This window comes from Lepisosteus oculatus, chromosome 2 (assembly GCF_040954835.1).
Source record: "Lepisosteus oculatus isolate fLepOcu1 chromosome 2, fLepOcu1.hap2, whole genome shotgun sequence".
Taxonomy (NCBI): Eukaryota; Metazoa; Chordata; class Actinopteri; order Semionotiformes; family Lepisosteidae; genus Lepisosteus; species Lepisosteus oculatus.
In genome coordinates, this window is record NC_090697.1 from 47,484,199 (window position 1) to 47,505,862 (window position 21,664).

The 21,664-nt window shown below is 35.7% G+C and overlaps 1 protein-coding gene across 12 annotated transcripts in view; it reads left to right on the plus strand.

Moving 5' to 3' along the window:
- The window catches only part of dtnba (dystrobrevin, beta a), a 176,986-nt gene that overhangs the window by 27,089 nt on the left and 128,233 nt on the right, over nucleotides 1-21,664 (plus strand). For 4 of the 12 annotated variants that reach the window (XM_015348247.2, XM_015348262.2, XM_015348305.2 and 1 more), the window contains exons 1-3: nucleotides 14,901-15,046; nucleotides 18,087-18,154; nucleotides 19,499-19,579. In XM_015348247.2, the coding sequence (XP_015203733.1) occupies nucleotides 14,970-15,046; nucleotides 18,087-18,154; nucleotides 19,499-19,579 (226 nt within the window). In that variant the 5' untranslated portion in view covers nucleotides 14,901-14,969. Of the gene's footprint in view, nucleotides 1-4,638; nucleotides 4,812-14,896; nucleotides 15,047-17,477; nucleotides 17,498-18,086; nucleotides 18,155-19,498; nucleotides 19,580-21,664 lie in introns of those variants that run through there. The other 8 variants (XM_015348254.2, XM_015348268.2, XM_015348281.2 and 5 more) reach the window with 6 other exon arrangements.

The following is a 21,664-nucleotide window of genomic DNA, read 5'->3' on the forward strand; positions in this document are numbered from 1 at the left end:
CTTGTGGGTTTTTATCAAAGTACTTGCTGTTTGTATTCAGTTAGGTGTGTTATGCTGTTTATTTGGCAGGTCAGAACATTTGCTTATCGAAGCCAAAGCTATTTAGGTAAATTTGAGAGTTGTTTAAGATGCATATATTGTGGAAACAGAAAACTTTGTTTTCTTGATTTTAAGTTACTGTTGGGAAGATAACATTAGCAAGTGGGCTTTTCTTTATGCTAGATTCAAAACCGCTTCTCTGTTGATTTGGTTTACACATCAGAATGTAGAATTTTTCTGAAGCATGATGTATGTCACTTGTAATCTATGGTAAAAATACCTTAGTTCTAAGACCATTTAGATTTTATAAAGCAGCAGGTGTTTTCATCCAATTTTCTTCCATTATCCATCTCTGCACATTTGTAAATTTAACATAATGGAACCTTTTCCTGTTCTTTTTGAGTCATTATGTTAATGCATTCCCATTTCAAGATATGCAAAAATGTCCCTGGGCTTGACTTATGGAGCAAGTATAGAAGAGTTCACAGTTCTTAAAATTGCAGATCTTTTTTCTGTGTTGTTTTATTATGTATTTCAGCGGTTGTAGTCTGTGTGCCTTCAAGACTGCTGAAAAACTAAAAAGTAAAATCCTTGTTCTCTGATTTCTCAGAAATCTCAGAAACTGTGAAAACTGGACTTAAAGTGTAAAAGAAAAGTACCTTTTCTTTTGTACTCTGTGTCTAATGGCGAAGGCACCATTTGTACAGCATAGAAATAATTCCAATTAAATACAGTAGCTCTCTCTTGAAATGCAGAACTGTTTGATCCTTCAAAATCTGAAGAAAAAAACACAGATGTTGGCTTTGCTATTTGTTAAAGGAAGACACCATTTATTTAACAAATAAACCAAAACTAACATATGCTGAATAAAAAGCTGTTGAGACTTCTAACATTTGCATGAGTGTTTTTCTGAGCCAAGGGTGGAGTTTGTCACCAGTATTTGCATTTACTCTGTCTTGTGTGTTTCCTGTTTGAGTATGAATGACAACTTCAAAGCTATATCTTCATATTACATCCTGCATCCCGTGTTCTCCAGAATAAATTCATTTTCAGTCCACCTCTCTGTTTTCAATAATGGCTTAGTCCAGTCCATCACTGTGGTGGTCTAGATTTCAAATCTGGCGGACACTGGGTGCGAGGCAGGCTACATCCTTGTTTGGAAGCCAGTCCATCACAAGACATGATGGGATTGTGATTGGGATTTGGGATTGTGCGATAAAAATAAAATCTTCACCGTCACACAAAACATTTTCTGCATTTTGGAATGGGTTTTTACACTTGTTGTGTGACACTTGTGTGACAATTGTACGGGTGAATAGGTTTCAGAAACACAGAAAGGATGCCTCAGAAACATCTCTTTGTACAAATACCTTCTACCCATTGTCTAGAATGGTTGCACGGAGTTAACATTGATTGACCTTGCTCAGCTGACCTGGCATCTACAAGAGGGGGCAAAGGTGGGCTCATACTGTACCTCTGGTGTTTGCCTACCCAATTGTACTGTGAGAATAAAAGCCAGGTCTCTACCCCTGACTCAACCATGAGGCCAGTTAGCTCAGTTGGTTAGACCATGCTGCTAATGACGCCAAGGTCACTGGTTCAATCCTCATATGGGCCAGGCAAACTCCTTCTCTTTTGGGTGGTGTAGTGGCTCTGTGGCTAAGGATCTGCGTCTGTGGCTGGAAGGTTGCTGGTTCGCATCCCTTGGTCAGCAGAAGAATCCTACTCCGTTGGGCCCCTGAGCAAGGCCCTTAACCCCAGCTGCTCCAGGAGCACCGTATAAATGGCTGACACTGCGCTCTGGCCTCAAGCTTCTCTCCTTGTCTGTGTGTCTAATGGAGAGCAAGTTGGGTATGGGAAAAGACAAATTCCTAACACAAGAAATTGCATATGGCCAAGAAAATGCTCTCTCTACAAGGAGAGAAATCCTTTTAGAAAATGGTCATGAATGTGTTATAAAGATTGCATCTGCCAAACAGATTGTGCAAAAACAATTAATTGATGATTTTGAATTTATTTTATTTTAGAATGCTTTATTAGGAATAAAAAATCAGCTTAATCTGTGGGTTGTATCTTGGTTGCAGTACAACTTTTTATACCAGTTTTTATAGCGGATGTTGTTTGATACTGCAGAAGTATTTAATAATATTTAGTATTCTACTATAAGGAGTAAATGAGTCCTTTGAAGAAAGAGGGTGAACATTGCTATTTTCAAATTGAGCTTTCAGTGCATTATTATTTGTGATATATGTGCAGAATTAATGTCTTTTTTGCACCCTTACACTTTTTTATACAGTATGGCTTGTGTTGTTGTAGTTTCAGCTGAATTTGCAAAACAAGAAAAGAGCTGCCCTTGCTCAAGTCATGTGGGGTGATTCCTGGCAGGGCATAGACTTTTTTGTTCTGTGCTATTGTGAACGTTCAGAAGATTAAGTAATATTTTATGAAATCCATATGGTCTTTTGTTTGGTAAGCACTACTGTTTTGCAAACAGTACAGTACTTGCTACTGTAGCCTAGAAAGGATAAGGTGAATAAAGGTCAGTTTCAGTAAACACTTCTGCCTGAACACATGACTAAGCTCTACTGAAAGTATAAGAATGGGGGGATGGTATTTATCTGTACTGTAAATGTTTGCTGTTGACCTCTTTTGCTATGGATCCTTGAAAATGGTAAGCAAAGTTGAGTGGCTCAGCATACAGACATCCCCTTGATGATTGCAGCACTAAATGAGAACAGTTTGTGTGTGTCACGTGTCAAATACTGTTTATCTTAAACCTGAAATCTTGGGATGCATGATTATGCCACACATTCTGACATAATCACAGACTCTGCTTTAAACCAGCCACAGTTTGGCCATGCCTCTTGATGGCTTGTGGCAGTGATTCTCATCCCTGTTCCTGGGGGACCACTGTTGTCTGCTGGTTTTCATTTCAGCTAAACTTTCAATCTCCTGTGCTAACTGACAGGTTCAATTGATCTGGTCGCTTGGCTGGACTTTTGGTTAAGTGATTTCAGCACTCGGTCCTGAGTTAAAAAAACACTTCAAAGATACAGTTTCCTGTAACTTCAGCATTCAGAGCCTCAAATCAACTTGCTAACCCTATGTCTAAACAGTTCTTAATATGTTTATGAAAAACAGACACAGGCTGTAATGACAATGTATCAGATGCTCCCACAATCAGCTTTTTGTCTTTCGTAAGTCCTGGTTACGTCAACATACTGTACCTACTGTATACTAGGGCAGTTGTGTCTCACTCATTACCAAATACAAATCCTGTTCCACATTTTAAGAGCTGAAAGGAATTTTTAGAATATTCCTGACTAGAAAACTAAAATAATGATTAAATGTATAATAATTAATAATAATAATTGCTAACACTCATATAGCCTTTTTCTTGACACTCCGCTCAAAGCACTTTACAGGTAATGGGGACTCCCCTCCACCACCACCGATGTGCAGCATCCACCTGGATGATGCAATGGCAGCCATAGTGTGCCCGAACACTTACCACACACCAGTTATTAGAGGGGAGGAGAACAGGGTAATGAAGCCAATTCATGGATGGGGATTGTTAGAAGGCCATGATTGGTAAGGACCAATGGGAAATTTGGCCAGGACGCCAGGGTTACACCCCTACTCTTTTCTAAAATCATTAAGATAGAGAACAGGAGACACAGTGGTTCCCAGGACCACAGCTAGTAAGCACTGAGGGGTACAGCATGTTGTAATAGCTTAACCTCTGGTATTTAAAATCCTAGCCGGATCTCGGCTACACCTTGCTATTTTAATTTCTAAGAAAATGAAGGTTGGAACTACAGCGAATAATGTGTCAAGAATTCAAGGATTTCTTCCAGGTTGGCAATTGTACAAGAAGCAGGAAGGAGAAAATACGTGTTTCCCACTGTAAATAACATCTAAACAGGAATGTGCAAACAACTGCATGTGGCCCTTATGGCCTAAACTAACTCTAGTGCAGGTACATGTTGAACTGTTGGTAAAGTAGTATGTAATTAGATGAAATAGTTTAGATTGCTGTTGGTGAGTCACAGGCAGTTCTGGTATTCAAGTTAACATGTATGGTGATAGAGGGTGGATGGGTTGGCTTTGCTTTGAGAGTTTTGAGCTGCTTCACTTCACATTATGTTGTAGTCGGATTGATGCTGACCCTGAGGAGTTGTGAAATTCTGACACAGTATTAATGCATCTGGTTTACTTGCCTTAAATAAACAATGGTTTCTAAACATTGCAGAAAAACAGGCTTTCCAGTGAACTAAATCCACTAATGAAACAAAACTTGATTTAGCAAACTGGCTTAATAACAAGATGAATGTTTTTTACACATTTATGAGGGAATATCACAGCGATATTTTTCTATAGGCCTACTGACATGCCTTTCTGTTTTTTGAGACTTGTCACAGTACTATTTATCATCATAAAATTAAAGAAGGAGAAAATTCTGCATTAATTCAACACCAAAATAATCTGGATGGACAGTTAAGAAGGGTGTTTAATGCTGGAATACAGGAATACTTTTGTACTAGGATGCCTATTCTGTCAGTTCTTATTCTTTGTTTCAAAGTGAGCTGTTTTTCACAGAACGAATGAACAGCCAGTGAGATGTGATGGCAACCATGACAGAAGGGACAGTTAGAAAATCATCTTGTAGAGTGGAGAGCTGCCCAGCTCTATCTGTATTAACTGGACTCAAGCAGGCATAACTGGAGCCCTGAAGTGATAGTGTGGATGTATATAAAAATGAAGTTCATAAGGTAAGCGTAAGTTCTCCTTTCAGCATTAGTCAATATAAAATGGTCATACACTGGCACATGCCAGAAGGAATCCAGTAATTTGAAATGGGGTGCATCTGTGTTTTTAAGTCTGAAATGAAGGCTGGTGATATAAACTTGTGTTTGATATCCTTACCAGGGCAGCGTCTAATGAAACATGGCACTGTTTTTATCTCCTGTGTTTCACTCTCATTTAATAACCTTACAAGTGACTATTGTGTGTGGTTTTAAAGGATTTGCATTATCATAACTCCTTTAAAAGGCCTGCAATCTCTCGAGAATGGAACTGTCAGCAGTATTTATGCACATTAAGAGTGTAATTACATCTGGGTTTCCAGGCGGATTAAAAAAAACAACTGAAAAATCCCACATGACTCAGTGGTCAGCCTGCAGTTTAGAAATAAACCCCACTTATAACCTTTTAGTGTATGAACCTGACCTTTTATAATACTGCACATGGAACTTGTATATTGTATTTCTAATGATCCTTTCTCTAAGATATATAATTCAAGTTTTAGTGTATAAATCCTTTTAGAAAATGGTCATGAGTGTGTTATAATAAAATGGTAAATTGTCGATATTCCAAATTTTTTTTCAAAGATTGGAGGGTTTTCAAAACCTGGAGGTTAATTGCACACTGTCAAGTAGAAAAATAGATATGCGGTGTTTTGTCTTCAAGTGGGTGAGGGAGGTAATGAGGACAAAGGAAATTAATCCTAAAATGGGTGTGGAAGATAAGAAAGAAGGTCCAAATAAATGGGCTAGTAACCCAATTCTGGTTAATTCCAGGAGAAATGTGAAAAGGCAAAAGAGATTTACAATAATTAGTCTTTGAAAGCATGGGTAAATGCATGATCCCAGTTTCAAGATAATTTTGACTTCTTAGCAAGGGTCCTGGAAACCCGGGGAAAAAACACAGACCAAAAAGACAGTGGTAGTCATGGCTGGTATAGGTAAAGTGTCAGAGAACTAACTAGGTATAACATGATAATTGCCATAATTAACTACATCTGTCTGTGTACATTAATGAATGAATGAATTGATGTGGTTCACATGATTTCAGAGTAAATACACTTGTCTCTTTAAGGTCCTTTAATCAGGTAGTGAATTTCAAGTAGCGTTTCAAACACAAAGGCCAAGGACCTTTCAAAACAGCTCGGAGATTTGTAGAAATTATAGAAAAGCACAGAAAATGTGAAAATATGAATGCATCGGAAGTTGATATTCAAGAAGTGGAAGCATAGCCGTACCACCTAGACACTGCTTAAATCAGGCTGTCTCTCTAAAACGAGCAGCCAGCCAGCGAAGAAGCTGATGAGGCCAACAATGACTTTGAAAGAACTATGGAGTTCAGTAGCTTAGATGGGAGAATATAGATGTGAGATAAAAGTAAGCTGGACACCCCACAAGTCTTTTGTATGACAGAATGGAAAACCCATATGCAACCTACATAGCATTCAAGTGTAACTGCAAATATGCCATCAGAAAAGACACAATTGAAACTTTTGGTCTAAAAACAAAGTTTTATATCTGATAGAAAGCCAACATAGTTCATGACTCAGTCAACACCATGCATACTGTTGGTGGCATTATGTTTTAGTTATTCATATCAGCAGCATTTGCCAAGGACACTGGCCAAAATTGCTTAACCCAGTATGCAAAGTTGATGGAGATGTACCCTGAAAGACTTGCAGCTGTAATGGTTGCCAAATATTGGCTCACAGTCTGAATACATACACAATCAATGTGGTTTTCATGTTGATATCAGTTTCCAGTTTTTTCTCTTTTGTTTTGCAGATAATTACTGTAACGTACAGTATTTTTACCATTAGAAGATTTAGGTTTGGGCATTCTGTTCTTTAATAAAATGTTAAGATTAAAATTGTGTGTTATTGTGATTTTGCAAAATGGGAACTCGGCAGAAAGTATCTCCATACTTTTGCAAGGCACTGTACTGCACATAACCCATTTGGATTTCTTTTAGGAAAAAACCCAATGGGCATCACATTTGTCCATAATTTATTGTCTTCTAGGAAAATCCCCTGTATTTGCTATGTTGAGGACAACAGGCCCAATTCAGCAAACATATTGGAACAGTGAGAGTCTGCCTTTGAATGAAAAGATCTCTGATGTTTTCACTGAAATGGTTGACCTGTGTTGATAGCAGCCCATTTTATATTCTTTGGTATGATTACAGTGGCCTTTCTGCATGTACTTTTTCTCAGGGAAGTACTCACAAGCCAGACTTATTCTTGATTGCATTCTAAGTTTAATTACACCAAAACTAAACACAGGATGACGATGAAGCTAAGATACATTGACTTAGTATGCTCAAAAGAGCACACCAGATACTTATGCAGGTAATTGATTGTATAATTTTGAATCCTGACACGCAGACTTTGTACAATAACTAATCAAATGAAGGCAGTAGCTTCCTTAACAAAAAGATGGCTTCTTAGAAATCTTTTTAGAATATCTAACCTCAGTTATTTTATCTGTAATTAAGTACACGTAGGTCTCTTTACCTCAGAATAAAAAAACCTGTGAGAACATTTAATGCTATTGTAAGCATCAGATATTCAAACCTTTTTTTGGTCCTGAGTAGTAGATTAGGGATTTGATTTTGATCTGAAACTTTCAGATTCTTATAGTTATTGGGTATTACTGCTATATTTCTTTATCCATCACATCTGTACAAGGGATGTGTGATACAGTATACTGTATACTTCATCAATTTCCCTACGGGATTAATAAAGTATTATCTATCTATACTGTATATAGGGGAACACAATGTGAAAGGAACCAATCAAAATGTCTTCATATGTCTAACTCTGGTAGATGTTCAGCCTTTTGAATTTTAATAAAGTAGCTCATGTTAGCAAATCAAAGAGTAAAACAGAATGCATTACACAGTTGTTTTTCACAAATGCAGCATGGAAAGTACAAAACTTTACATTTGCAAGGTTTTTACTTCTATTTGGCCTCTCCAAGAAAGAAAGAATGTCTTTGAATATATTATCCACATCTGTAGATTAAAGAAATGTGTAGGCTAGCATAAGCCTGACCTTGTGTTATGAAAGAAAAGAAAGTCTCTGTTTCAGCAAGAAAAAAGGAGAAAAAAAGTCATTTAAAATGCATTTCAACTGTAGCGTACATGAACATTTTTAGGTCCCTCTTCATGATGAATTTACAGCTATAGCATAATTTGTCTTGCTTTAAATATAAAATGCAAATTGCCTTTTCTTCTTGTTTTCTTGCCCGTGATTAAGCAAGGCCTAGTTATTATGTCCTTCAACTATTTGTTCATTACTGCAAGGGCAAAAAAGATGCCAACCACTCCTCTTCTCTGTATTCAGCCAGCAACAACTGAGCAACCTGCTGGTGTTCTGTAGTGATGCCTTCACTCACAAAAACGTTGGGTACTTTTCAGCCTGGCCTTGTTTGTCACACAGTATTTGCAAGCATATTAGTCCTGCAGGTCTTTTCTGTAGTACTTTTTGAGACAATTTAGCTTTAACATTTCTAACACAGTCTAAAGAGTAACTTCATATGGGTTTATGTGATTTTTTCCATTCCTTGTGAACCATCCAGAAATGTATTGATGAGATCCATGAACTGATAAATAACTAGCATCTTGCAGCGAGATGAGTCTAATAGCATCTTATTTGAAACCTTTCTTATGTGTTTTTGTTGTTCTGTACTACTATCCTGTCCCTATTAGAAAGACAATATATGTTGTAGTATATTACATATACAGTACTATTACATAGTATAAATGTTCATTACAAAAATAGTGATAGTAGTTAATTGCTTCAAGGATCTCATCCAACAGTTTCTTCAAAGAAGCCAGGGTATCAACTCTGAGAATATGACTCGTTAGCTTGATCCATACTCCCATAACTCTTTAGGGATGTGTGCTTACTGTTCTCAATTTTGAATGCACCTCCATGTGCTGTAGTTATCTCCTGTTCTCTTTGGTTTGTGTTTCTCTGTACTTTCTGAAGGAAACTGTTATGTTGAACCAGTTGGATATTTCAAAGTTTCAGCTCCAATCAAATGGGTGGGTAGCTTGTTCCATACTCCTGCATCCCTTTGGGTAAAGATGCACCTCCTATTCTCAGTTTTAAAATGCTCTGACACGTAGTTTCCACTTGTGTCCTCTGATTTGTATTTCAGTTTTCATTTAGAAGAATCAATGTCTTTGAAGATTTTAATACTTATATGTGGACCTTTCATAATCTCCTCCTATCATTTTGTTTGCCTTTCTAACTGCTTCCCCAATTTGTCTAGACAATGGAAATTATATAACTATATAAACACCTCATTTTCATGAGTAAAATACTATAATGAACTCGAGCACCAGTATATTACCTTTTCTTAGATCATACTGCATATCATTTTTATGTCTTGTGGATCTTCTGCCCTGGAATGTGTCCATGGATTATACCATGCAAATGAGAGATGGAGCAGTTGGCACAGCTTGAGGCATAGCACTGCGTATTGTTGACACACGCACAATTCAGAGGCCTTATTGTGATCATGCTCAGTACAGAGTTGCATGTCCTTGAAAATGAACTCTAAGTCTTGCATCTCTCCTTAGTATGGAGTATCAGCCTGTTGCCATCGTAGTCATTTGGGAATAAACAGCTATTAGGTTTTATCAGCAGTGTATGTAATCATGGTAGAAGGATCATTCGTACAGGATGAAAAAAAGAATAGTTTGTGAAACAGTTATCAATTGAATATCTCTTTAATGGTCACTTAAACAGTGGGATTTGCCTGCTACAAAAGTGTAATCCAGGTTGTGCTCTGTGAAAGGGTGTTGCATGAAAAGTCAGATTAACTTAATTTAAAGTTCAATGAGGCATTTTTGTGGTTTGTCTGAGTTATTTCACTGGCCTGTCATAGATGGGCTCATGGTTGTACATGGTTGTACAGATGGACTGGAAAAATCATGGTAAAGTTCTTTACTGAAGGATGTAACAGCAGTGATATCAGTGCTATACTGTAGATGTGTACTTAAGGGCAAAATTTCTTAGAACATACAAAAGCATTCCTGTCTAAAGAGCAAAGTTGGTCCATACATTGACTGAATTGCTAGCTTGATTGGTACCATATGATGGAGTTTTCATTACAGATTTCTGTTGCTTTCAAGTCTTCATCACAGCTTGTTACTGTACCAGTTCTATTTTGTGATGCATTGGACTGAAACTTATTTTTACACTCCTTGGGGCATCAGTATTGTCTACATGCATTCTTGCATATGTTTTGTCATTTTCATGTGTAAAAGGTTTGTTTGTTCATGTCCTGCTATTTTCTGCATGTTCAGATATTGCTGTATTGTTATTCGCAGGCATTTGACATTTCACATTCTGAGAACTCATTCTGTAGATCCTTGAAATAAATCTCGAGCCTAGAACTAGATGTATAGAGTTTTACAAAGCTCATAAATAATGTTTCAGTATTTTAAGTGGTAGAGCCTCTTCTTTGGCTCTAGTTATCTTCCTGTTTTGGGATTTGAACTTCTAAATATTTCCTCTTTTGCGGTCTTTATGATTGTATACTGTACTTTTTGTTTACAGTATTGTCTTTGTTTATTGAAAGTTCAATTAAAATGTATTTCAATGTGTGAACATATTAGTAAAGATGTTATGACCGGTTATTAAAAATATTACATTTATCTAACTATAGGGATAATCCTTTAATCCAAATTGAGTATGGTCAGGATTAAAGTCATGTTATTACCATTAATGAATCTATCAATCTACAGTAGATGTTTGGATTATAATAATAATAGTAATTTTATAAGTGTTTAAACCCTTAGATGTCACAAGCCTAATCTAAATCAGGTGTACACAATTGACATAATGAGCCATGCAACTAATTAAGTGACCTTTTTGTAAACTCCCTCAGTCAGATTCTGAATTTCAATCAAAGATTGAACCATGCAGACCAAGGAGCTTTCAAACACCATTTGGCACCAAGATAGTTGTGTAAAGGCACAGATTAGAGGGAAGGTAAAAAACATTTCAGAAACAATTAATACTGTATCTCTTTGAGTGTGGCAAAGTTGATCATTCCATTGTGGAATATACCCTGAGTCTGCCTGGATCAGGCTATCACTCTAAACTGAGTAGAAATTGAATATGAATGCTGCAGTGAGGCCTACAGTGACTTGTGGTGTTCAAAGTATCAGTTCAGATGATACTCTGAGAATTAATAATGCCCATGTGTCAACAATATCCCAGTCACTTTTAAATTAATTAAAAATTTCACTTTTACTTAAAGTATGGATGACTTAAAGTATGGAACTTTAAAAATCTGAGTGGAATGTAAGAATTTGAATAACGTAGGAAGTGTTTAGGGGAGAAGTAGCATTAGGCGTACAATCGTATGCGTGTCTGTGTCTCTGATTGTGTCTATGAGTGCCTTGAGACGGAATAGTGTCCCGTCCTAGGTGTATCCTGCCTTGTACCCATTGCTTGCTGGGATAGGCTCTGGCTCCCCCACGACCCTGAATCAAATGAAGCGGTTAGAAAATGGATGGTAAAACTAAGACACTTTCAATTTTGAAGGCAGGCAAACTGAGTATTATGCTATAGCATTCTGAAGTGAAGTGAACCAAGTGAAGGCTTCAAATTCCTTATGTTGTGTTTTCTCATAATGGGGTTGGATACCCTTTTCATGCAGACTGATGGGCTTATACAGAAAGTTATGTATAAAAGAACATGTGCCAGTGTTTTATTTTCCTCATGCCAGTATTTCCATTAAAGTGCAAGTAAACAGCTTAGTTTGGACCCAGTTATGAAGCTCATATACAAAATTGTGTGGTCCAGAGGCTTTTGTGTGTCACAGAATATTAAGTTGTGAATGGTTAGTATAGTCACTCATAGTATTTATTATGTAACATAAGGGCCTTTTCTTTAGACATTTGGAGCCTACAGTATAGTTTATTTATCTTTCTCCAAGCATATCTATACTATAGGCTATAGGCATTCTGATCTCTACTGTCATGGAATCTATGATTAATTATACATTTAGGAACTGAATGAGCTGTATTTATTGGTGCAACTAATTGATTAATGCAATGTACATACCACTGTGCATCAAAAAGCTGTGAGTGAATGCAACAGTATCCACCTGGTATACTGTATACCTACAGATCTAATTTGCTATTTTTAATATGTCAGTTTTTAAAACAAAAGCTAACATTAATACTTGTAAAAAGGTGTAATGTGTTAAACAAATAATAGGGAAAAGACAGTTTGGTATGCAGGCATGCATGTATTTCTGGATTTGACAAAGGAAATACAGATTAAAGATAATTTCCCAACATAACATGAAAGGCTAATAAATATCAGTTTTATGAGCCGTTAAAGATTATTTTAGAGCATGCTTAAAGAACATTATATTGGTGTAAAAAGGCAGCTTGGTTTTGTGGAGTACAAACAGTATGTATGTACAGTAATGGAATAGAAATTATTCAGAGAATGTTTAAATATTATAATGACAAAAGGGTTTCTCTTAGTTCAGATTTCTTCAGTCTGAACAAAGGGTTACAATTTAATAGCAAATACTATATGATATTCAAAGTATGTAGTTTTTCAATTGTACTAGATTTTTAATAGGAGAGATAAAGATACTGTAATACATTAATATAGAGACAAAATACTGTACAAAAATTAAAATAAATAAAATATCTGTGAACATAATATGTTTGAATGCTTTCACTGAGGAAACGATTCAAACATACATCTCGTTGTATATCAAAGTTTTCATAAAACAAGTGCAGTATATACAATCCATAGGAAAATGGGATTAGTGAGAAAAGATAAAACAAAGATACAGTGTGTATTTTTTTATTTCAATGTGCATTTTTTGTAGGGGCACATGCTTTGGGGACCACAGTAAAAAAGGTAAAGTAGAGGTAGCATGCTGACAAGGTAAAGTGGATGTGAATAGCAACATTGGAATAAATTGTGTTTCCTGGTTATGGCAGAAGAAAGCTGTGCAACAATAAGTTGAACTAAAAGAGAAGACCAGTAAAAATTATGGAGGTCATTCATTAATTATTTAACTTCTGTAAGCCTTCAGCTACCGCTAATATCATTAAAACATTTAAAGTAATATGTTTTTTTTTTTTAAATCAAGAATTTCCTTAAACTGAATATTAGGATTAAAAGATTGAATACTATAAATAATCTAAACTCCATGTTTCATTGCTTTTAGTAACCCCTGAATTGGTGTGAGCGGTTTATTTGCAGAGATTTGGAAGGTTTTTCATGCTGGGTCAGTGACTCAGTGCTTGAGTGGAATCCTGGGGTGAAATAGTCATTTATTGTTGGGTCACGTAGAAAGAAAGGTTATAACTTTTTTTGACAGTAAGACACAGGACCAGATTGCAATTAGAACGAATGCCAGATGAAGCAGCAGGTTGCTGGTCATAAATGTTTATGAGTCAAAACCACTTAAGAGGCTATTACTCATAAAAATTTAGCAACATTTACACTAAACGGCTAATGTGTTTGGAATTATAGTAATTCTAAATGGTAGAGATCTTCAGTATCATAAAGAGAATGCTTGGTTGCTTATGTACAGTAGCTCTGTTAGCATTTCCTTTCACTATCTTTAGTGCATAGTTCAGCAGATCTTTTTTGTAAACAAATCCTTAGCTTTAATGTCACCTACACCTTTAATGTCATTCAATACCTTGCATACTTATTTTGTGTGCTAAGACTGAGATGCACAATAATTAGCTATGCCACACTGATCCTAAAAAGGGGTAAAACAGCTGTCCGTCACGTCTAACTTTGACTTCATTGAAAACAGGAGACTCCTTTTTTGCACAAAACGTTATGGGACTCTGGTTTCTTTGAAGAAACTGTTTTAAAGATCAATTAGCTGCTAGCAGCCAGACAAGCTAGATGGGTTGAATGGCCTTGTCACACTTATAATGTTATATTATGATATTATTTTATACAGCTTGATACAGATGAAAACAAACCTGTGTGTTTTGAAGTGGCTAATTCTACAATGCCGCTGACAGTGAGGGGAAATGCCACACCTTCATACAGTACATATACTGAATTGCAATCGCATGTAATGTGTATAATGCATGCAATGCAAAGGTTTTGCAAACAAAAAAAACTTAAAAATTTCGAAGTGTTTCATTTTGTTTAGCTTAAATTTTATTCAAGTTGAACGTAAGAATGGTTACAGATGAGAAGAGGCCATTTGATCCACCTAGCCTGTTTTGGTATGGTAATGAGCTACACAAATTAGAAAGTCAGTTCTGAAATTTGAACCTGCTCTTTCTGAAGCCCTTAAAACTTCTACATTGTTGTTTCATAACATTTATTTGTCTTAAAGTCAACATTGGCTGTCTTATGATAGCAGCTGTAGTCTTTGCTTTTGAAAGAAGCTATAAATTAAGAGTTATGCAGTTTAAATCAATGAAGATATTTTAGTACTGCTGCTTAAATGATTGTAGCCAACTTATTTATGACTAAATGTTCGTTGCATTTAGTAAATATTTTTTTTATTTGGTGTTGTATGATTGATTGTATCATTTTGGATTATATTGCTTAAATTCCACTGTATATGGGAGATTTTGCCATCATTTTACCACTAAAAGCTACGTGTTAGGCCATATACATATTTTCTAACTAATGCCTAAACATACCACCTTGTTATTTTATCTCATTAATATAGATCTTGGCTTGATTTCTTGAATGTGTTAAAGGGTTACCAGTATAAACTGCAAAAGCAATGAGGCACATACTGTAGTGCCAAATTTATTGCTGTCAGAAGGTTATGGTGTTAAAGATATACAGTGCAATATTGTAATGAAATTAACATTCAGCATACATGATCCGTGTATATACTTATTCTCCTTTCTGTATGTAAATTTAAGGTGTTGAGAACCTCACTGTTGTTTAAAACATTGCAGTGAGATGTTATCATGAAATACGGTGTAGAAACTGTAGGCTGTATGTCTCTTTTTTCATTATTTTCTCTTTCACTCTGGCTGTGCATATCCATGTCCTGAGGAGATGCACACAAAAAGGCAGATGGGTTCACTGAGTCCTTCAGGGGCCAGAGCTGGTTCATCACATCTAACTGAGCCGGGTTGTCAAATCCATGAAGCCACTTGTTTACTGTGGCTGCTACCAGAGTCAGCAGTCATGGGAGGCACACAAAATGACTGCAATTATCAGGTACTTCTACAATAGTGACTCAGCATCACACGGCTGTAGTTCTTATGTAAATATGGCTGACAGCCTCCTGGATCTTGACAAAGGGTGGTGTGTACTGTTGAAATCTAGTTCTGTGTCTCATGTTGGTGTTAGTAAAGCACACGTACATCAGATGTGAGATACATACAGTTTTTAGGAACAACTAGTTTTTGAAAAAAAATCAAAAGTGTAGCAGAAAATATTTTTAAAAATAAATAACATTTTTATGTAATTAAAAATAGTTTAATAAAAATCCCAGAAAGCAACTATTCTTCCAGAGAGGAATTATGATTAAAAATAGTTATGTATTTACAAATCATTCAAGTACATTCATCTTGAGAATACAAGACCTTCATTTCTTATCCTCAATTTAAAGGAAGCTATGCCTTGTTGTTGTCAACCTTTTTAAAGACTTCAGCAGCTATCAAGAGTAGTTCTCAAAAGACTTAAAACAGATAAACTTACAGTTAGGGAGTAAATATGTGACGACAATGATTGAAAATGCTAAATGTCCCTGGCTGTTTTCCATTTTCAAAAGGTCCTGCTTTGTATCAGCCTCCTTCCCATCTGCAAACTTTGCAGTATTTAAGTTTTTGGGAATTGAATTTTGTATTTTATATTTTTTCTACTACCTAAGCAGTTTATTTTAAAAAAATGTCTTTTTTTAAAAAAATATTATTTGAATATTATAACAAGTAATCACTTAGTTGGCCCATATGTTATCTCATATAATTGAGCCCATATACTTATATACAGTATTTCATCTCTTTAGAAAGTTAGAATTTTCCAATAAAATGTCCATTTGAGTGGAATATCATTGTGGAAATAACATTTTGAGACCTGTGTCCCATTTGTTGATGCAACCCTGGCTCCAGTAGTGCTTCAATCTTTAATCAGAATAATATTTGTCCCCCTATAGGTTTAAAATACATTTATCTTGAGCTTGTGGATCTTTCCTTGGTCCTCCATGTTACCAGTATTGTTACTCCAAATACCTTCTTGTGAAACGAGTCTAGTAGATGTGTGGCTCAACCATTTTGTTGAGACAAATGTGTTCATGACAGGGTGCCATTATCTTGTAAAGGGAGAATAAGAATTCCTTGCTTATTCATCCTCTGCTCAATGAACTGTCCATTGAAGAGCTCAGCAGTCTTTTGTTCTAACTTCTGTTTCAATGAGGACAGTTAAAGGTTTAGCATCAGTCATCACCAAATAACGTCACAGATCTGACAACTTAATACAATGAGAAGAATTGAGCTACCCAGGTGTTGGTCTCTTATGCAAGTGTATTGGAAATGTGATGTATTCTGTAACCATATGCAATGTGACTTGCAAGGTTCTTTCTCAAAATTCTCTTTACAGATGATTAGATATCAAGTCAAAACACACAAAAAAAATTCTAACTGCATCCCAACTAATATAAATTGGAAAGTAATTTTAATTGTAACATTATGTATTAGTATTATAATGAAAAATGAAGCATCCGTGTATATGAGGACTGTATAATACTCCTACTGTACATTTTCTAAATCAGCATACACTTAATTTATTAAAACCTACATTAAAACCTAAAATATACTAAAAAGAAAACTTTTTCTGTTTAACAGTGGTGAAAGGCATTGTTGATACTGTAGATGAAGAAATCAGAAACAGGTTTTGACTGCTTACTTGTGATTATACATAATGAAATCCATATGATCAGAGAGCTTAACTTTCAAATACTCTGTGATTAAGTTGTTTGAGCACTTGTGATCTTAGTTCCATATACAGTACTGTAGTTTAAAAACTAGTGACAATCTGGTGTTCTGCCATTGTTATTATAAGTATGCAAACTAACTTGATTTTTAAGAGATCTTTTTATCAAAGATAAAAGGTTATATCAAAGGTTTCTGATAATGAAATATTTACCATTTATTGTCGCAAATGATAAATTCAATGGGAATGATACTTTCTGTACAACTTCCTGTTGCTTACCAACTGTTTAAACTGCTTACTTGATGTAGTTTGATGACATAGTGTACCATACAGCAGGTCACATTGACTAAATCTGATGGCTTAACTTGTCGTGTTTTACTAATGGGTTATGCTATTTCAAGACATTTTTATCACTTTGATGGATTCTGCTGCCTCAAAAGTGGGGAGGGAGATGTTTAAATTGAAGGACCGGGTGAAATTAAATCTGATATACTGGATAGCATTCTTTTTAACTCCTCTTTGGAGCCTGTGAGACATAAGAGAGAAGGAAAGGTCAGCTTTTCACATGGTTTCATTTTTTTCTACCACAGAATATCCTCGGTATACAGCTCAAAATATTATATTGGCACAGTCCTTGTCCAACCCAAAGACAACTGACACAGCAAGCAATAAACTGAGAACCCATGAAACGGTTCAAACTGAAAAAGTCAAAGAGAAAAGTTGTGTAAAGCCAACCTGGTAGGAGACTCAGTCACTTAGTCAGTTTTGTATACTGGACAATTGATTCCCGCACACTGTAAACTATTGTTATTCATTCTTGCACTACAAAGACCTATTTCCTGTATGATGTGCTGTACCTGGCATTTCACAGCACCTTTCATAATCTGCAGAGCCAGAGAACAATATAAATAATTATATTATTATTATTATTATTATTATTATTATTATTATTATTATTATATTCACTAACAGGAACTTTGCCACTGGCTTTCACCTCAAATCATGCACATTCAGATAAATCAATGAATGAATGAACTGGTTAATCTCAGTGGATGTTTTTTCCTACTTTCAACCCCTCTTGTACGTGAGCACAGCTTGGCTGTGAAGCTTCCTAGCAGCCTGGTAATGAGCTGCACGGGGATTCTGGGATCGGCTTCAGTTGTGCTTGCTTTGGCTGTGCTTAATGGTGGGCAAATCTGTAATTCCAACCTTTCATGTGCAAACAGAATACAAAACCGGCAACTGTACCAATTATGAAATGAGAAAAAAAAGGATTGTTAAACCCAGTGGAGCCATGCATTCAGTTAACAATATTTTCTTTCCCCAGAATGATTGAAGAGGGTGGAAAAAGAGGCAAAACCATGGCCGAAAAGAGGCAACTTTTCATGGAGATGAGTAAGTACTGAAAGGAACTTGACACTTGATAAGAGTAAATTTCAGTTTGATAGGACAAAAAGCTTGGAAAAGAGTGAAAAAACTCCTTCAAGGCCAGTGGAAGAGAAACATATTTCAATAACCTGAGTTGCACAGTGTAGCACAGTGTGAATCACAATGTTAGCTTCTGTGTTTGCATCAATGGTACATATTGTGCAGAACATTTAGAGTGCAAACCATGGGTAAGGGGAGTGACCATACAGATAACGGAAAAAGTGCTGTTGTCACTAAGGGCTTTTGTTCTTCTGAGGAGTCATTCCAGTATTTTAGTCAGTGTTTCATGTCAGATCCGTCAAAGCAAGGAGTACGTCTCTGGAGACAGCACCTCTGAAAACACACAGGCTTTTGTGTGGAAAACAGCAGCAAGGAACTTTACTGATAGTGACAATCTCTGACGCAAGCCTCACTGTCATTGCAAAATTATAATGAAATAAAATGTTACTTTTTGTATATCTGTCCTTCCAATTTTAATTGGGTTGAAATACAATTCTAATTTAAAGTATTGGAAGGATGTAAGGCTTATTTTCAACTGATAGAAAAGTTCAAGGTGAGAATGGATTGGCCTTGAGGAATCTCATGTGAGACTTGGGGTAAGAGCAAAGATGTTCAAGAGCAAAGATGAACTACTCCTCTGATATGTATTGATACAAAATTTAGTTCCTTTAAAATATTAGGCACAGTTTTTTCTTCTGACTTTGTACAGTGGAGGTCTTAGATCTACAAGACCACAAAGATTGTTTCTGCAATGTGGTTAATCCTGCATTAGAATTCTGGAAGATTTGCTTAGAAAAGGCTTCTGTGGGGGAAAAAAAATCTGTATAATGTACTTTTTAATTTGTAAGAAAACATATGACTGTTTAATTTAGGTAATGTTTTTCTCTAGAAATATTCTTTAAGAAGTTGAAGGTGTACAGAGTACATTTTGAAACTGGCTATCAACATTGTGAAAATTGAGTGTGGAAATTCTGTAGACAAGGAAATGGGACCATGAGAACATTTTCTCATACCACTGACATTGCAGCAGAAGCCACTTAGGTCAAACGAATGCTGTCCACTATGTGCAGTGTACTTTGTGGAGATAATGGATCTAGTACAGTACATTTGTCAATTACTACAAAAATGTTTTTTTAAACTTTACAGTTATAATAAGGTCATTTTTGACAAAATATTTGTGTTGGAAGAAAACCCTGTTTTGAATTCTAAGAGAGCTGTCCTAAAGGGTAGATTTGTGGAATAAGGCCTACAGTATTTAGCACAAAATTGGTATTGTTTTCAAAAGTGGCATCTTGGCATGTTTTTACCCAGGGGCCCAGAATTATGATGTCATCAGACTCTCAACCTATCGGACGGCTTGCAAGCTGAGATTCGTACAGAAAAGGTGCAACCGTAAGTAGCATCACTAAATCGCATCTTTGTGCTCAGTTAGACTATCAGCTGTTTTGAAAGGTCTTAAAATTACTCATCTCAGTGTACAATTGTAATTTATAAAGACTGTATTTATAAATCATGCAGTTTTGTGGCTCCTTACCCTCAAACGTATACGTACCTGCACTATTCAATTCAATTCAATTTATTTTTATATAGCGCCTTTCACAACAAGGTTGCCCCAAGGTGCTTTACAAAAGGGTGATTATTACCACAAAATTACCACAAAAGGGTGCTTATCCTCCCATTATCAATATCAGTTTAGCTCAGTAATACAGTAGGTCACAGGATGGGTGGATTCCAGTCCTTTACTCTTAATACAGGGGACAGTAATGGAAATGGCTGAGGCTGTGGAAGGAAAGCAGAGCGCCAAGACAAAACCTACTGTACATGGCCACATGGAAAACATGCAAGCAAGTTGCAACTTAAAATGGTTGAAGAAAGTTGTACATCAGGGCATGAAAACTTGCATACAGTACAGTAGCACATCAGACTGCTTCAAAACCCCAATTTTCATTACCGAAACCTATAAAGAAATGAAATTGTGTCATGTTTAGCACTGAATCTAGAGTGCAATCACTTAGAAGGAATAAAAAAGATATCATCTAAACACTGGCATATTTTACAGTCTGATCAGAATTGACACATTTGTTCTTGGCTTTCCCCTTAGTAGCCTTAGCCATAATTTCAGAGATAAATTTCAGACTTCACTTGAACAATCCCTTACCAACTCTACCATGTGGTTATTACAAATAGAGTAATACAAATAAAGTTTGTGCTCATTGTAAAGCAAAACAGAACGTAATTTTCTCTATACATTCATACACACTCATGTACTGTACAGGTAAAGATTATTTGTGTGAGGATTATCTTTCAGGTTTAACAAAGCCTCGTCTATTTAATCTCTTGTCCATCTGTCATGGTTATACGTTACCATAATATGACTGATGGAGTAGCTGCCCATATTATTGAAGCTAACCAATTAATTTGTTATCTCCTTTTGCTTAGTGGACAATGAGAAATTCCACATCTCTAGAAAGGTGGAGATTTAGATACTTTTATAAGGGGAGATGTTGTGGATGTTCCAACTTTAAATCCTTTTATCTACCCGCTATCTAACAGTTAATGGGTTAAATATTGAATTTGATGCTGTGAGATAATTATTTCAAATGTAATTGAAGAATTTATGATGACCTGCTGTAATTAAGGATATACTTTAATAGTGATCTATTAGTAAAAGTGAATATATGACATGGGTAATTAAAAATAAACGATTCTTTATTTCTTTACCGTATTTAGCTAACAGGAGCGTACTCTTTGAGTGTTTCATAAATCAATTAAGCAATACTTAGAGGGGAGAAGTTATTTTTATATTCATACTTTATGTTTTATAGTGGGTAATTTGTTGATGGGTTTGTCACCTAGAATATAAAGTACCCGTTTGCATACTGGATGAAAGCCTTGAAAGTGCAATGAAAGTCATTTGGATTTTTAAGAGATGTTGACTTGTATATTACTCTTTTTTATTTTCTTTAACTGGTAAATGAATTGGATTGGTAATGTGCGTTTTGATGCTGCAGTAATTATACAGTATATACACCTTTTAAGCAGAGAAGAGACATTGCCTCATTTTAATATGTGATGTATATTATATAATTGGTAAGTCAGTTATTGAATTCTGGCACTAGGATAAAAGATGTATGTCTTGTGTTATGTTAGTTTTCAAGCTCTGACAAATGTACGCTGTTGTGCTGAATCCTTGATTTAATCAAATGCAAGGAAATTGATGAAAAAGTGTACAACTCTTTGCTAAATCCTAAATATTCAGGCATGATTTGTGAAGTGAATTAATACTACTGAGGCAATGTGTGAATATGCATTCTTTTAGAACAGTGAAAAAATATTTTAAGTTCTAGAAAATCTTAGGTTACTACTTTTAGAGTTTACAAAGTAGCATCTATCAATAAAAGAAGGTTAGCGGTTTGGATAATGGTTTTTAAAATTGGCAGTATTTTTTAAACTTGTCTTGAGTGTCAGTCTGTTTCT